Source organism: Lemur catta, chromosome 7 (genome assembly GCF_020740605.2).
Source record: "Lemur catta isolate mLemCat1 chromosome 7, mLemCat1.pri, whole genome shotgun sequence".
NCBI lineage: Eukaryota > Metazoa > Chordata > Mammalia > Primates > Lemuridae > Lemur > Lemur catta.
In genome coordinates this window covers 78,927,892-78,946,366 of record NC_059134.1, presented here as the reverse complement: position 1 = coordinate 78,946,366, position 18,475 = coordinate 78,927,892, and the positions used below count along the sequence as shown (strand labels likewise).

The window sequence follows — 18,475 nt, the reverse complement described above, 5'->3', positions numbered from 1 at the left end:
CTTAAATGATGTGGACATTTTCTGGCCAGCCATAAGGATCTTGTGTCATCTGAGATGTTAATATTTTCCCTTTTATTTTATAGTACCCCTGGAGCACAGCCGGCCTCTTGAATAGGGCCCACACAGCTCATTATCTTGAATAGGGCCCAGAAACTGCCTTACTTGTGCTGTTCGGATGAACAGTGACACTCAGAAGAGTTGGGAGCTGGGCTAGAGCAGTGGGCAGGAGAACATACTTAATTATTTTTCCTCCTCCATTAAGCTATAAACAATGAGCACTTTCCTGTGCTTTACAGTAAATAATTAAAAGAAATTATAGAGTTGGATGTAAAAACCCGAAGGACCAGTGGACGTGTGGAGCCACCAGTTTTCTCCATGTGCGCACAAGGTTAATCCTCATTGCTGCACAGAGCATTGAGTTTCTGCAGAAAGGGTTGCGTGTCCTCACATGTTTTGGCATCTGCCCACATGTTTTGGCATCTGCCCACATGCTTCTGTGTGGTATGACTGTGCGTCCCAGGAGGAGGGCTGTGGTGTGTGCCTCTGCACTTCAGTGGAATTTAACAAACTGATCCCCGAAAATGGTCTCATAAAGGTGAGCAACACAGAGCTAATAGCCTTCTCTTGCTAATTTTATCTTTTCCCCAGGTTTTCTTGATAGTAGTTCAAAAAGGAACGTTATTCTTTTGTCTCTAGAGGCAACTTAACTTTCCAGTTTCTTCCCCTACCTGTTTTCTCCTCTCTTGCTTTTTAAAATTTAATGTTCTGTGTACTTCAGAGGATAAGGTCTAATCTAGTGAGGTTCCTTCATCAGGTGAGAATTATCCATCCCATGCTCGTTTTAGCCCTTGCTGGGTTAATGACGTTGAAGCTTGCCAGCTTGGTCCTAAGATGGGTTTAATTATGTACAGATATTCTTTCTATGATAGAAATTGCTCAGGTAACTAATTAACCACAAGAATACACTAGCTGTGGAAAATTTTGGTAGCACCATCTGTGGAAAAACTGGGAAGGGTGTGCCTTTACGGCAGCTCTGGGGTCCATTAAGAGAGTAGTTGTGGGGTGATGGCGTCTAGTGGGGTGTTGGCTCACCATGGCAACTCATGGCAGGAACTTGGGGTGTCTAGCAATACTCTAAAAGCGACCTGTTGATTAACAGTTGCCAATTCTGAAGAAAGAGACGGAAATGAGACAGACTGGTCTTAACTTTCTATCTCTTTTTCTCTCTCTTTTTTTAAAAAAATTGTGATTGTTCTGGCACATTCCAAATCCCAAAATAATGGCAAACTTCTTTTCTTAAAGGCAGATTCCCTTTGTCTTTGGATCTGAGAGTTAGTGCATGTTCCTCCCCTTAGGGACAAAGAATGAAGTTGCGTCACCCTTGCATTTTTGGTTTATTTATATTTTTGGTACAGAGCATGCTGATTCATGGATGCAGGGACTTGGAAGACAGTGCCCTGCTTGGCTCTTACAACATCCCCTGTTAGTAGGTGTGCCTTGTGTATAATAACTTGGAGGAGGCAGTCCCTTAGCTGTGTTGACATCTGTGCTTTTCAATGTGGGGCTGAAGGTGGAACCCAACCATACTTGAGATACCACCTAGGAAATTAGGGCTATGTGTCATCTCAGCCCCACCCCTTTGTAAATGATTTAACAACAGCACTATCAGGGTTCCAGTGAGAGTCGTTTGCATTTCAACTGGTGAACTTGGTGACTTCCTGGTGTTTGGAAATTAGCAATCTTTATAGTCTTTTGTAAAAAGGCTAAACAGTGGACTGGTCTCTAGTTGTGTTTACAAAACTGCCCCCATCAACTCCCTCACAATGTTCAACTCAAAAAATTTTATACTTTTCTCTGGAAATCTTTTCTTTTTCTTTTTTCTTTCCTTCTTTCCTTCTTTCTTTCTTTCTTTCTTTTTTTTATACCATTTGGGGTATTTCATTCTTAAAGCACATGATCCCAAATATTGGACACCAACTGAAGGATTGGGTTACCTGCTGGGAACCTTAGGGGTTTTTGATGCTTGATACTTACACTAATAATAATGTATTTTAAGATTTTGTTGCTGTTGCTGCTGCTGTTGTTTTATCTTGTGAGTTGTTTTGTTTTGTTTAAATTTCCTGGTACTTGGTAGGAGAGAGCTGGATCTGTTGGCTTCAAGACAAGTCTAGAAATAAGAAATCTGTCATTGAGTGAGTGAGTTAGTTCTCCCTGCCTCTGTCTCTGTTTTGCCATGTTAGGACAGAAAGAACTCACAAGGGCCAGAGACATCCATCTGAAAATAATATTAGTGTGCCCGGAAATCTACTACCTGCTACAGCTGGTCATATCATTTGTAGTATAATTCTGATTGAGTGAGTGATATTAGGCTGTGTTAAGTGATCAGGGAGGCCAGTTATGGTTGCACTTACCTTGTAACATTTAGGTAAAAATTAATGGCTGAGTAGAAGTCCAGATTTAGGTCAACAGTACTCTATAAACATTTATAGGTATCCTACACTTTATGACATAACCACAATAGTGGAAAAGCCAGTTGACATAAAGGGAATGCATATTTTACTTAATACCATTACAAAAGCAAAGATGAATTTCCCACATAAATGTCCCCATAAAACAAGTTGAACCAAAGAGAGAAGATGACAGGTAACCCCATGGCATGCTGAGAAAGTACCATAATACTTAAGTTGACTTTAACCCTTTCATTCTCTTATCTTAAGCAGCTTCTTTTTTCTTTATCATTTAGTCTAGTGCTCCTAAACTTTAATAAGTACATGAACCACCTTGAACCATATGTATCTTGTTGAAATGCAGGTTCTGATTTGAGTGGGTGGGGTGGGTGGGCTGGGGGAGGGGAAGCTGAGATTTCTGCATTTGTTATGAGCTCCCAGGTTACACTAAAGCTGCTGATCCATCTCACTCTTTGAGAAATAAGATTTCACTTAATTTCAGCCTGTGGAAGTTTACCTCATACTTATGTTACCTAAAACTCTAATTTCAGGCCCCATAAATTTCTCCTTTTGTTAGAATATTTTTAGTAACAAATTTGAATTGTATTAATATATGTAATTTATAAATGTAGCACTCAAAAAACTATCTGAAGTTTGAGACTTTAGGTTGCAAATTGATTTCATACTTGAAATTTTTCTATAAATTTCAAAGTCTTTATATATATATTTAAGTACAATGCAAATGCCTACATGTGTTACAATGACATTTGTTTTTCTAGCTCTCTATTCACCATTTTCAGAGTCATGATTCCATTACACAGGATTTTTCCCCACATGACTTCCCAGTAGTTGTAGAACACCTGTCATTAAATGTGATACTTACTTGATAATTTTTCTAGGTTCTTCATTACAAAGTGGGTCACTGAGACTTCATGGAACCAATTGGCATTATCTTCTTAATTAATTTCACTGTCTGCCATGTATGGGAATTTGGTAAATAATACATTGTTGTTGAAAACTCAGTAGTTGGAACATTGTTAAATCTAAATTTTACTTTAGTGAATTGTAACACATCCCACCTGAAATTCTAAAGAAACTAGAATCCTAATTAAAGAGGTTAAACTTTTTAATTGAATGTTAACTGCCTGTAAACTGCCATTTGGGTCCTGTAATCTAAAAAATAGTAGTTTTAAAGTATTTTCAGATAAGCTCATTTGATATGCAAGTGGCTTGAGTATGCTTGATGCTAAGACTTCTGTATTATAGATTAGAGGTGTGTGCAATTTGGGCAGTGTTGCTTTGTGACAAGGAGGCAGAGGAGGAGGGCACGGCCTGGATGAGACTGGGTTTCTCATGGCTCTAGTTTGCAGGGAGACTTCAGTTATAGCAGAGCAGTCAGTTTCCTAGGGCAACAATGGTAGAAGCACTTAGAGCCCTGTGGGTGGTGGCAGCTATCCCTGGGGTCAGGATGCCAAGTAGGATGTTCTCTGCCTGGATCTGGTCCTTGTGCTGGGCATTATTTATTCCTTATTCGAAATTCATGACATCATTTCAGCTCACTTTAAGACTTACCGCGCTTACTTTAATTGCACCTTCCTAAATACTAGACAAATATTACCAGCACAAAGAGTTATTCAGTGTGTTGGGGGAACCTAGTTTGTGCAAGGTACTGTACAAATTGCTCTAGGTGGTAATTCAAGGAAGAATACCCAATCCCTATCCTTAAGGAGCGTGTGGTCTAGTTTTACTCTTGAAGAGGGGTATACTGCCTGCCAGTAGAAAAGACTTATTTTTTCAGGGATAGGTTGGGGAATAGGGGGAGGTAACAGAGGACCAGAGCTATGTGCTTTCTATCAAAGATGCATATACAAATTTATCTATTAGATTAATGATTCAGGAGAGTATACAGTTTTTCCTCATGGTATAATAGTTACAGGTGTGCATCACTCTGGGTATGAACTAAGAATCAGCAGTCTCTCTGGCACTCTTAGTGAGTTTAAATAATGTCTGCAAGTTTCACTTAACACCGTGGGCATACCGGGGGATCAGAGGGTCCTCTGATATGAAGGACTATGTTTTGTTGGACGTGTATTTGGATACTAGGACATAAACCACATTATGGTTAAACACAACATTTTAAAAGGCACTTCCTTCAAAGCTTTTTAATATTGGTAATATTAGATATATCAGGTGTCATTTACTAAAATATTTATTAGTTCTAATTGAATGGCCACCCAGATAAGTAGGTGAGTATCTGTAATGATCATTACATTTTTTTCCATTTTATTTATGGATTTCAACTACTAATTATTTTCTTTGAGGAATTTGTATGGCAGTTTTGTGGTGGGTGGTTTTTTATTTGTTTGTTTAGTCTTCTTGGCTAAGCAATATGTATATAATGGGGAAATAATGTAGAAAAATGGAACAAACTAGTCCCTGCAGTGTAAGGCCTAGTTTCCTTTGGAACCTGGAGTTCTGACCTTGTTCTATCAGGGGAACCACAGCGAGTGGATGAGTTGATTAAAAACTCTGGTCCTCTTTCCTCCTGGACGAAATGGGGATAATTATAGTTACCCGCACCTCTAGGGTCCTATGAGTCTTAATTACTTAATATTTGCAAAGTGTTCAGAGATCTTTCAATTAAAAGTGCTGAACAGTGGAATCAAAGTTCAGTGTAATTATAATTGGAATGAAAGTTTGTGGTCTCACCTTCACTTTACCTCTGTCCTGTTCTTCCTGCCAACCCAGACATCACTGATGGTTACTACTCAACTCTGCATACTTCTAACTGCTTTTCTTTTTGCAACCCATGTCAGCCTATAAATTCATTAATTGTTTAATAGATTAATTAATTAAAAAGATATATCTAGGCCTTTAACCCCACACTTAGGTAACTAATATTGCTTTTAAAGCTTAATAGTCACTAAGAATAAAATCGGTCAATTAATTAATTTCTTCCAGTCTATCTCTCTTTCAAATCCTCCGATAAACTGGTCTGCTTGCAACATTCCCCTGCTCCAAAACTCTCACTGGTTCTTCAGTACCCATATGCTGACATCCATAGTCTTTAGCATTACCTTCAGAGCTTTCCAAAATCTGGCAATCACTCAGTCTTATTTCTCACTACTATTCTAAAACTCTTCTCCCTGGACATGCACTCCATGCCTTCCCACCTCCGTGCCATTAATCAAGCTGCCATTCACCCACAGGTATCTTTTCTGGGTACATTCAAACCCTTTGCAATCTTCTTCACAAAACATGCCTTCATTGTCTAGATGGAAGTAACTTCTTTCTCCTTACAGAATTTTATTCATACATTGCCTGGATTGTTTCTACCTTGATATTCTAATTACATAAATGTCTTACCTCCTTCCTAGACTATAAGACTGGAAAGTACACTTCAGTTCTTATGGATGAATGAACAAAAGGGAGGCTAATATGTGGATGTAGTGGACTGGATGCAAATTAAAGATTTTATTGATTTGTAAGATTTCATTAAAGTGGTCCCTTAATTGGTTTGCATAATATAGGTTAGAAATTAAATATTAATTGATAATTTCTTCAACATTACCATTATTGTTGTTGCTTATAGGACTGTCTAAAATGAGCAGTCATATATTTAAACTGTATTTTCTTTCATTACAAAACACAAAGGGGCTGGGAACAACAAATTTTGCATTTTTTTCCCTGTATGCCCGGGTTGCCCATGCTGTTGTTTGGTTCCTCTTCTCAGCTTTGGCCATGGAAACTTAGTTCTAACAAACCAAAATTTTTGCAAAGCTTTCTCTTAGAAGAAGATTGCATTGTCTGAAATTCCATCCACTGAAGTAATCAAGCCTTCAAGCTGAAGGGTCTTAGAGGTCATGATTAATCCAGTCCTATGAAGTAGTATCTGAATTGGTGCTGCCTTTAGATAGTTGGGCTCCAGGATACACATCACTGTAGGATGCTGTGTCCGCATTTTATAAGCTCCCTCATTGTCATGGCTTCTGTCCTTTCTGCAGTTAATGTCCTAAAAACGGCAGCATGTCCTGATGGTAAAAGCTTGGATCAGGAGACAGGTGACCTACTCGCTTTATGACGTTTGACAATGTATTTAACCTCTCTGAAGTGTAATTACTTCATCTGTGAAATAGGGATAATAACACCCATCCTGTGTCCTTATAAAAATCAAATTAGATGATGCTTGTGAATGTTCTATAGTCTCTTAGACAAATGTAAGGAGAGCATTTGAATGTCATGGACATTCTTCTGATAGAATATTTAAGACTTGTGAGTCATGCTTAAAGCTAAACTTCGTATCAACTTTTTTGATTTCTTTTTTCAATCCTATGTACTCTATTGAATTTTCTGAGAGTGGAGCTAAGAAAACCTTCTTAGCATTTTATAGATGTGGTTGAGTTGATTGCTTTAAGCCTTGGAGCGGAATTAGACAGCACCAATGAATTTATGCAGTATAAATAGGTATATAGACTAATAATCTACTTAGCAATATTGCACAACCTCTTTATCTTTTATGTAATAAAGACTAATCTGAAGGGTGAAAATGAAGAATTGTCATGGAAGCTTTTATTTCATCTTTTATGATTTTCTAATGCAGTGTATAAAATTACTCATTGATGAACTTGGTGGAACAGGAAAATGGAAGTTAAAAGACTGAAAACTCCAAATTTTAATATTATTATTATCATTATTACTACTACTGACTACTTTCCAAGTATTCTATTGATCTGTTAGAAATGGAGCTGCACAGGAAGGAGTAGGACAGTTAGTATGTTGAAGTGTAATTTGCTTTTTAATTATTCAAGTAAAGTTTTACCCTATTAGAGGCACTCAAGAAATTGCTCATGGCTGATAATTGCTATCTGTCACATTCCTTCCAGCTTATAATTTGGGGTGAATATAGCCTATACTTTACTTAGGAATTTCAGTGAGTTCACTGATGCTTTCCAAATGAAAAGGCTTCCCATAAAAATTATGTCAGAACTGTCTTTTCTCTTAGTTTAATAAACCCATTAGTAAGTTTCTACTGAGTACTACTATTCCATTTTCCTGTGTTAAGCGTTATGGGTCATCAGACATGATCCATTTCCTCAAAGAGCTTATCCTCCAACTGAGGACTGACCATAATTAGTGAATACAGTTCACAATGAGTAGGGGATAAAGTACTAAATAAGATATAATGTGGAATGGTAGAGAAGGAAGGTAGTATGTGTTGGGGTAATTAGAGAAGGTGGCTTGATGCTTCAACTGGACTATGAAAAGATTTAGCCGGGAGAAAGAGAGAGAGAAGAGTTTGCCAGAAGAATAGGACAAGTCACTTCCAGGCAATAATGTGTATAGGGCTCTGGTCTGATCAGAGCAGAAATGATGAAGCATTGAGTAATACAAGAAAGTTAGCTAAGAAGGGTGAGGCCAGATTTTAGAGGGTGTTTAATACCAGGCAGAAGAGGTTAGATTTGATCTGATGGAACAAAAAAGCCATTGCAAGTTTTTGTGTGTGAGAAGAATAAGATGAGGGTGGTTAGTCAGGAGGTGGTCATCAGAGTTGAATGGAGCAGAATGGGTGTCCAGTACAGCAGAGGGACATTGTAGTCACCAAACAAGATGGTGAAGGCTGAGCCAAGCTGGTGGCAATGGGATGGAGAAAAAGGGATGAATGAGGAGAAGTGTTTTAAAGGAAAAATTAGCAGGACATCTTTACTGACTGGATTTGAAGGCTATGTAAGAAATGTATTGTCAATCTTGATTCCAAGATTTCTACTCGATGCCTGGCTGGTTAGAAACAGAAAAAGTAGGAGGTACCATTGTTCTGACAAAAAGTATTGAGTTTGGTATTGGAACAACTTGACTTCAAGGCCTTATAAGTGAATAGGCAGTTAGAATTACAGAAGTATAGATGTGAGATTGGACTTTATCACCATTTAGTTAATTCCTAATTCTATGCACATGTTCAGCTTTGAGGAATGCCCATGTTTGGTCTTCAGAATGAAAGCCAAGTAATATTTACTCAGATGTTAATTGTTTATCTGAAATGTTTGCTTGTGGATCTGATGAGAAAATGATATATAAAGCATTAATCACCTTTCTAATCAAAAAGTTATTAATAAAGAGATAAATTAGACCAGTGAAAGGCAGAATAAACTTCTCAAAGCCAAGTACAGAAAAGGTATCATTAAAAGACTCATTACTATAGCAATGATATCAAAACAATTTTCCAACCCTGTAGTTTAAGATGCCTCATTACCTTGGCCATTTTAAGCAGTTAGTGTGGGCACTTAGTAACTACTTATTAAATTTAATATATTTCATTAATTCTAAGATATACCTTTTTTCATATGTTAACATCTCTCAAGTTGGCTTGTGTATTATAGTTGATGCATGTTACACATGCATAAAAGTTATATATGATAAGAGGTGTCTAAATAAGTCTAAAAGAAGTCCTTTGGTAAGTATATAATAAAAATTCTAAGTGATAAAGCAATACTTTGGCTGCATTTTTTTTCTCTCTTAGTAGTACATAAAATGTTGTGTTTTATAATGATGGTATCTTAGATTTGATGAAATATGGTGTTAAAAGATAGCTGATCACAGAAAATCTCTATCAATCTGACATAGATGGCTGAAGGATTCTAAATTTGCATCCTTTCATCAACCTAAGTAGGAGGTACCCCCATGGATTGTTTTAATTTGGCCTGGGAATATTAGGAGAAAGATACATCCATTCAATGATGTATCATCTGCCAGTAATAAAATTCTCCTTGGAGGATCCATTTCTTTGATGATACAAAATCTAAAACATTCACAAAGGTTTAGATATTAACAGAATGGACATCTGTATTTTATTCAAACCAATTTGTCCTTCCTAATCTCTGACCACTGAGCGATCCAGGCAGTTCTGAACATGCTTGCTATTCATGCAAGATGAGAGGGAATCTAAAGGAAATTTGTATGTGTTTAGGGATGGTAATAAAGTCTTTTAGTGATAGAAAATGTCATCTCTTATAAAAGTGGAGATCAGAAACCTTTGATTTTCAATACCCGAGTTTTCGACCATTTCTCTACCTTCTGACCTATTGACTGGAGGTAGGTTGCCTTTGCATTCAGTGACACTTCATGGACAGAAACACAGTCCATTTTCCTACTTACTTGCACGGCATAACGATTGTGGCATGTATGTAAATTTTTGTAAGTCCATGCCCCGGAACTGAGAAGCAGGGATAAAGTTAGCGTGTCAGGGCTGGGGATGCTACTTGTTACTACTAAGGGACATAGTGCTTCAGGTAAGTGATTCTGAACTCCTGCACCACCTGATGGTAACCTTGGGTTGGTCCATATGTATGTTTTCATTTTGCTTGTTCATCCATTCTAATTGGCTTCCTAGAGCATGCCTGTAGATGTAGAGCCAAACTTAGAGGAGAACAACCCTCTGGCAAACAGGAAGAGATTAATTTTGTGGTATGCTGTTAAGGGACTTCCCAGGGAACTTCAAAAGCACAGAAAGAAGCACTAACTGCCTATTCCAAAAGGTGTAAAATACCACTGAGCATTTTAAAGGTGTGATAAACTCAGAGCTCACACACACACATACACAAACATACACAGGACCACATTTCTAATAAAAAAAGAAGTTGAGCTTTCTTAGCTAGGTCTGTGTATTAGTCAGAAAAAGCCAAGGGGGTGTAAGGGGTTTCAGAGAGTTGATGAAGCTAAACATGGAGTCTGCATATGGGAGGCATTTGAATTTGACTTACATGCCTTTTTAATGCTGACTTTGTCAGTTTTCTCTTAAGCAGACACATTGTTTTCATGTATCCGCCCCAAGCACAGACACATCATTAAAATGAACATGTAGAAAATGATTTCTGTTTGGAAATAAGCAAACCATTTTCAGTTATGACCACCCAGGTATAGTAGAAAGAACAGTGGAGCTGGGAGGCCCCAATTCTAATACAAACTTTCTTCATGACACAAGGCAAGTTCTCTATGGCCTTTGGCATCTTTATCTGCAAAACAGGATGGCTCAATGAAATTATCTTTCTTCTTTGCTATCATAGAGGATCTCTGTGGGAGGGGAAAAAATCAATGGAAAGGGTCCTTATAGCTCCCTGACTGCTAGTTTTTTGTGCTATTCATGCCTGGACATCACATAGCTAGCAAGGCCCATCAGACCCCTCAGGCCACTGCGTTCCTGCCACACGTTCCTGCAAAGGACCATGTTGCTCACTTGAAAAAAAATTACTATTACAGTTGTAGTTGTTGCTTAGTAACATTTCTGATTTTGTGTTTCTTATGACAGCATGAGCAGAGATCATTAAAAATTAAACTTACAAAGCTGCTAAAGTGGGAGGAAGGAGGAGAAATTGAAACCACAATTTTTTTCACTTGCTTAGAAGCCATCTAATCTCAGGTTTAGATGGTAAATCTTGGGGGAAACACTGCATGTCTCTGGTTTATATTAAACCATGTATAGCACACTACTGACAATGATTTGTGTCTGGTGCAGCTGGAGTTTATCACCAAGACATAAAAACCTTTGACCCTGCAGAATGGGCTGGAATTACAATCAGATGGGCCACGTTGTATTCCTGTGAAAGAAAACCCTAACCAGTTTTGTGTCTTGTTTCTGTTTTCTCCCGACAGTTCCACCAGGTGAGAAGAGTGATGACCATCCTTTTCCTTACTATGGTTATTTCATACTTTGGTTGCATGAAGGCTGCCCCCATGAAAGAAGCAAACGTCCGAGGACAAGGCGGCTTGGCCTACCCAGGTGTGCGGACCCATGGGACTCTGGAGAGCGTGAATGGGCCCAAGGCAGGTTCAAGAAGCCTGACGTCGTTGGCTGACACTTTTGAACACGTGATAGAAGAGCTGTTGGATGAGGACCAGAAAGTTCGGCCCAACGAAGAAAACAATAAGGACGCGGACTTGTACACTTCCAGGGTGATGCTTAGTAGTCAAGTGCCTTTGGAGCCTCCTCTTCTCTTTCTGCTTGAGGAATACAAAAATTACCTGGATGCTGCAAACATGTCTATGAGGGTCCGGCGCCACTCCGACCCCGCCCGCCGTGGGGAGCTGAGCGTGTGTGACAGTATCAGCGAGTGGGTGACAGCGGCAGACAAAAAGACTGCAGTGGACATGTCGGGCGGGACCGTCACAGTCCTTGAAAAAGTCCCTGTTTCGAAAGGCCAACTGAAGCAGTACTTCTACGAGACCAAGTGCAATCCCATGGGTTACACAAAGGAAGGATGCAGGGGCATAGACAAGAGGCATTGGAACTCCCAATGCCGAACTACCCAGTCGTACGTGCGGGCCCTCACCATGGATAGCAAAAAGAGAATTGGCTGGCGATTCATAAGGATAGACACTTCCTGTGTATGTACATTGACCATTAAAAGGGGAAGATAGTGGATTTATGTTGTATAGATTATATTGAGACAAAAATTATCTATTTGTATATATACATAACAGGGTAAATTATTCAGTTAAGAAAAAATAATTTTATGAACTGCATGTATAAATGAAGTTTATACAGTACAGTGGTTCTACAATCTATTTATTGGACATATCCATGACCAGAAGGGAAACAGTCATTTGTGCACAACTTTAAAAAAAAGTCTGCATTACATTCCTCGATAATGTTGTGGTTTGTTGCCGTTGCCAAGAATTGAAAACATAAAAAGTTTAAAAAAAAAATAAGAATAAATTGCATGCTGCTTTAATTGTGAATTGATAATAAACTGTCCTCTTTCAGAAAACAGACAAAAAAAAAAAAACATGACAAAAATTTGAACCAAAACATTCCGTTTACATTTTAGACAGTAAGTATCTTCGTTCTTGTTAGTACTATATCTGTTTTACTGCTTTTAACTTCTGATAGCGTTGGAATTAAAACAATGTCAAGGTGCTGTTGTCATTGCTTTACTGGCTTTAGGGGATGGGGTTTGGGAGGGTATATTTTTGTTTGTTTTGTGTTTTTTTTTGTTTGTTTGTTTTGTTTTTTTAGTTCCCACAGGGAGTAGGGATGGGGAAAGAATTCCTTAAATATATATTCTGGTTGATAAAAGATACATTTGTTTGTTGTAAAGATGTTTGCAATATCAATCAGAAGACTGGAAAGTGAATAAAAATTAAGGCAACTGAACAAAAAAATGCTCACACTCCACATCCATGATGTACCTTCCCTGGCCCCTGGCTCACCCTTTGGGTGTTGGTCAGGGGAAGCTTCTTTTGTTGGAAAGACCTATGTTTGGTTAGAGCACATTCTTTCCCCCCTTCCCCCTCTGGTCCCCTCTTTGTTTTGTTTTTATCTTAAGGAAGAAAAATCAATTGCGTGCTCCGAAATATTTTACCACTGCTATGAATACGTGAACAAATTGTATCACATCATGGCACTCACATAAGCATGGAGAACAGTGATTTATTTATTTATCATTTTTAGGAGAGAAAAAGAACAGCAAAAAAACTAAAATTAAGATTCTTTTTTATGAAGGGTAAACATTTGAATAAATCATGGTAAGGCTTTAAAAAAAATTCATGGTAAGGCTTAAAAATGTCTTGCAAGCAAAAGGTAGAGTTCTATAGGAACCCAGAAATACCTGGGTCAGAGCAGGAATCCACATTGCCAGTGAAATGAGACCAAGCAGCTATATGGAGGCTCTGTGGAGCTGATGTGTCATTTACCGGCAGTGCAGGAGGAATTTCTGAGTGGCCCTCCCAAGGTCTAGGTAGAGGTGAGGAATGGTACTTGAGACATTCCAAAAGGAAGGCCTCTGAAGGACCCTTCAGGTGGCCCTGGTATGACATGTGTCAAGTTGGTTTGACCTCGTGCTTTAAGTGCCTACATTATCTAACTGTGCTCAAGAGGTTCTCAACTGGAGGACCACACTCAAGCCGACTTATGCCCTCCATCCCACCTCTAGATAATTTTGCATAAAGTTGGATTAGCCTGGAGTAGGTTTGAAGCCAAATGTGGCATTTGTGATCATGAGATTATGCAATGAGAAAAAAGATGTTTGCTACATGAACACTTATTGCTTTGAAATTAGACTTGAGGAAACCAGGGTTTTATCTTTTGCAAACTTTTGGTAAGGGGAAAGGGAATAGGAAAAAAACCCCAAAACTCAGGCCGAATGATCAAGGGGACCAATAGAAAATCTTGTCCAGAGATAACACTATGAGAAGGTGTCTGGACATCCAAGACACCACAGCTTGAAGGTGCCTCACTCAATGGAAGAGGCCAGGACAGAGCTGACAAAATGTTGCTCCCCAGTGAAGGCCACAGCAACCTCCTGCCCATCTTGTCTGTTCATGGAGAGGGTCCTGCCTCACCTCTGCCATTTTGGGATAGGAGAAGTCACATTGGGAGCCTGGAATAGTGGTTCTGGGGAAATGGGTACCCCAGTGAAAACTAACTAAGCCCATTCACCCACTCAGCCCATTTCAAGCCTGAAAATGTTAGTGGTCACCACCTGGAACAGTGTCCTTGAGTATCAGAAAGCCGCAAGCAATTGCTACATCTTAGAAGGGTGAGGATAAACAGAACAGGTTGTCCACCAGGATCCAGGGAATGAAGATACCATCAGCAAATAATGTCTATTTGTTCAGTGTTTCATTTGGAGCTAGCCTGTCTTTTACAGTACCATCCTAATACCTGTCTTTAAAAGAAGGAAGACTTTATGTAGTATAGGTTTGTTTTGTGCTGTTTGAAAAAATATTATCTTTCTAATTATTTTCAACATGTAAGGAATGCTTGGAATATCTGCTATATATTAACCTTTGCAGCTTCCTTTTGAGGGACAAAGTTAAAAAACAAACAAAAAGTCCCCATCACAATCTCAAAGGATTGCCAAGACCAGATCTGTTAAGTGGTTTTGTAGGAGACATTCAGCAATTGTGTGGTCAGTGGCTCTCTTACCCAATAAGATACATCACAGTCACATGCTTGGTGGTTTATGTTGACCTAAGATTTATTTTGTTAAAATCTCTCTCTGTTGCTATTCGTTCTTGTTCTGTTCTGTTTTGTTTTTTAAAGTCTTGCTGTGGTCTCTGTGGCAGAAGTGTTTTCATGCATGGCAGCAGGCCTGTTGCTTTTTTATGGTGATTCCCATTGAAAATGTAAGTAAATGTCTGTGGCCTTGTTCTCTTTATGGTAAAGATATTATTCACCATGTAAAACAAAAAAAAAATATTTATTGTATTTTAGTATATTTATATAATTATGTTATTGAAAAAAATTGGCATTAAAACTTAACCGCATCAGAAGCCTATTGTAAATACAAGTTCTATTTAAGTGTACTAATTAACATATAATATATGTTTTAAATATAGAATTTTTAATGTTTTTAAATATATTTTCAAAGTACATAAAATCTGGGGGTTCTGGGTTTTTTTCTCTTCACTGTAAAACAAACATGAAAACATGTTTTATTATAAATATGTGTGTTCCTTGCTTTAAGACTAACCTGACTAGTTTTAGCAATTGAACAGCCCTCCAGAGAGGATATTTATTTCAAAGCATGGGGAGGCCAATCCTGCAGTCTGTGAGCTTCTGAGAAGCTCTAGGATTGGGTCTGTCTTCCATGGTGGAAGATGAGAGTGTCATTTTCTAGGACACTTGAAAGTTTTCCCCTTTGAAGTGATATACTTTCATCAAATACCAAACCGTGTATCCTAGCAACATCAGAATCCATGAATCAGGGCTGGCTGGCTCTATTTGATTATAAATTACTGTTAAAAGAAATCAAAGTAGGTTTACTTAGGGATAATGATTATAAGTTGGCCCAAATTTAGAAAGTCAACTACTGAATAAAAATATAGAAATTCAATATTTGGAGATAGGGCATGTACCCTTGGTTTGAAAATGGTGCCATTTGCAGTATGTATTTGTATCCATTGCACTGATTTAATTTTTGTACATGGAGCACACAGATTTTATATCATAGTACCCATGATCTAACAGATTGCTAGGATTTCTAAAAGGATTTGCCTCCGTGATGGCTGCCAAGCCGCTGGGTAATTTAGTTAAAGTGTTTAAAGTTATCGCTAAATCTTAGGGAAATCAATGGAAGGATTTAAATTAGAGAAAGGGCCATTAAGGAAAAAAGGCATCTGTTCTTACTCTTCAGACTCCCCATTTGAACACACTGACAACCCATCCCAGAACGTGGTGAACTATATCTGTGCAATGTATCATTTCTATTTCTAAACATACGCACATGGTTTCCTCTTGTATTGTCTTATAAATAAGGATCAAGGAAGTCATAACAAACATTGACTTGTGTTGTGTATAGGGAAGAACAGATCGAATGAGATGAATTATTCTAATGTGTCCAGTGAACTTGCAAAGGTCCTCTAAACTCTAAGAGCAGCCCTTGACTGCCCGTCGTGACAGCCCAGCCATGGAATTAAAACTCTCATAAACTTCAGGCTTAACCAATTTGCATAGTCAAGGAAGACTAAAATATTTTTGAAAAGGTTGAGTAAAAAGAAGTGACAATTAAACATGACATCTAAATTACTTGAAGTTAAAGGAGTTTGGTAAACATGAGAGTGCAAGTTTTCATTAGAAGATGAGGTCAGAGAAACAAACAACAAAATACGAAAGTATCTACTCAATTAACCAAGGGGTTAATAGGAGTACCCAATTTGTACTGTATTCATTGGGTAAGCAGTTAAACCTGTTTAATCATTAAGATGCCTGGAAATATCTCAGATCGTTACTTTGATCTGTTGTTTTTCTCCATACTGATCAGCCTCTGGGGTCATTAGTTGTGTCTATGAAGTCTTGATTGGCTCTACTAAGTCTACGAATAACATGACAGTTCTGAGTGAGAATCTGAACTAAATCCTAGCATGGATCAATGTTACATTGTCCGTTATTCATTTAAGTGGTTACTAGAGTCCAGACAAAATGTCAAAAACCTTTTGAACTGCAACAGAAGGCTTCAGCCAGCACTCCTGGTAGTACTAGGGTTTAAGCTTAATTTAAAACATACATGTGTTCATCATGTTCTAACTTCAAGCCTTTTCTATAAAGCAGAAATGGCTGCATCTTTTGGTAAGCCATTGTTAAGTAAAGAATTCTAATAATTAGAATAAGAAACAATATATGTGCATACATGTAGGTAGGGGAAGTATTTAGCTTGGAAAGAGCCATCCATGGATTTGAGCCAATTTCAAAATGTTGAATAGTAAAATTAGCATTTGATGGAACCTGGGCCATTCTTTTTTAGCTGTGGGTTGTTCTGTTACTTTAAAGGTTGATTGGTTTGAGGGCAAGAAGGTGAGTGGTTGGGAATCTGACTCTTGTTGGTTACACTGAACTAACTAGTGGGTGGTGAACTCCCCACCTAAGATCAAACTCATTGACTAGAGTGGGTGCAGCCACCCCAAACCAGCCAGTGTTAACGGGCATTCCCCCTAATAAACCACCCAGCCCTTACCTCTACTCCCAATCTTTTGAGTACCTTCACCTGTTCTCTCAATTCTGGCCACTATTTTAATTCTCTGTAGAAAAAAAAAAATACAACCTCCTTACTTTTTGATACAAGATTAGATGCAGTAAATTACCTGAAGAATATGCTTAAAATATTAAGAGAAAAAAGTTGTGATGTTACACATTATATTCCTCATTAAGAGAAAGACTCACTTACGTGGCACTCGGTAAGATTTCCATAGGCCTTCACCTCAACCCCTCTAATTATTTGCGAGGCATGGACCACCAGATCAGGAGCTCCTCAACTTGACATTTGCTTTCCTGACTAACAACAATTCTGTGTACTTGGTAATGTCAGTAGCATGGAATTAGTAAAAGCTGGCCTTCCGATTAAATCTCACCACACACACACACACACACAAGACCTTTGCATTCATTACATATTTAAGTGTAAGCAGCTAATTTATATCTGGCAGAAAAAAAAAAAGTCCTTTAGAAAAACAAACCCTTCTGTCCTGAAGAAAACATCACACAAGATGCTGCAGTTAATGACAGGACTTGTCTTAAGCCTGTAAATGACCAAAAAGTGGTTGAGCGTGAGGTGTATGTTCTACATTTAGACAGGACATAAGGATGCTTCTGCAGCACTGCACTGTGGTACTGTAATCTGTTTCAAATGATTCCTTAGAAACCAGGAGCTGGTCTGCACAGAATGGCTGAACCCAGGGGAAATATTTCTGTCTAGCTTAAGTGCTCACATTTTGGAAAAATACATATCAAGTACTGCAGTACACATTCAAATTTATTTAGGCAAGCTGCATTCTCCATTGAGCTCCAACATTTAAAAAATAGTTTCTAAATTGGGATTTGGTGCATATCAGGAAGCAAAGAGGAAGAAGACATAAAATAGAAACCCTTAAACAGCAGAGGCCTTCTCCAAAAGATACTAAGCTGTGTTTACTTAGAGCTGGCACTACCCATACTCTCCTCCAAGTGGACTCATGCAATGATTCTCAAAGTGCAATCTCCAATCTACAACCACAGCAGCATCAATATCTCTGGGAACTGGTTAGAAATGCACATTCTCAGGCCCCACCCTAGACTTACTGAATCAGAAGCTCTGGGGGTAGGACCTAGCAATCTGTGCTTTAACAAGACTTCCAGGTGATTCTGTGCCTACTCAAATTTGAGACTCACTGGACTAAGGAAATTAAACAATCAGCTTTCCAATGTTCTTCTAGATAATAGGAAGATAGCATAGCCCAAGAATTTGGAACTGAGAGTTCTTAACCTAGCCACATCACTACCTTTTTCCTTGACCCTGAAAATATCATTCAAACCATCTAGGGTTTCCATTTCCTAAAAAACACAAGAGCAATGGGTGCTTGCAGGTGGAGCAATGCCTAGTGTTGCAGGAGTTGGAAGAGTGCACTGAGGATTTGAAAGCGAGCATGTAAATGTGAGCCAGGAAAGCTCACTGCCATTTATAGTCAACAATTTTTTTTCCTTTCCTTTCAAAATGACAGCAGTAGTGGATTCGGGACTCAGAGCATATAGTCGTTTGTAACACATTTGGAACGACTGTGAGAAT

General features: G+C 38.4%; 1 protein-coding gene and 1 long non-coding RNA gene across 4 annotated transcripts in view; one reads left to right on the top strand and one right to left on the bottom strand.

The window, feature by feature from the left end:
- Positions 1–14,818, top strand: part of BDNF (brain derived neurotrophic factor) — a 36,278-nt gene extending 21,460 nt beyond the window's left edge. Inside the window, 1 exon segment of the mRNA XM_045557705.1 lies at positions 11,091–14,818. Coding sequence (XP_045413661.1) covers positions 11,091–11,855 — 765 coding nt within the window. The 3' untranslated portion in view covers positions 11,856–14,818.
- LOC123642543 overlaps positions 1–18,475 on the bottom strand; it is a 132,463-nt gene that overhangs the window by 632 nt on the left and 113,356 nt on the right. For 2 of the 3 annotated variants that reach the window (XR_006736477.1, XR_006736476.1), the window contains exon 4: positions 1,797–2,182. The exons of the other annotated variant lie outside the window; for it this stretch is intronic. This is a non-coding gene — a long non-coding RNA (uncharacterized LOC123642543). Of the gene's footprint in view, positions 1–1,796; positions 2,183–18,475 lie in introns of those variants that run through there. 3 annotated transcript variants of the gene reach the window in all.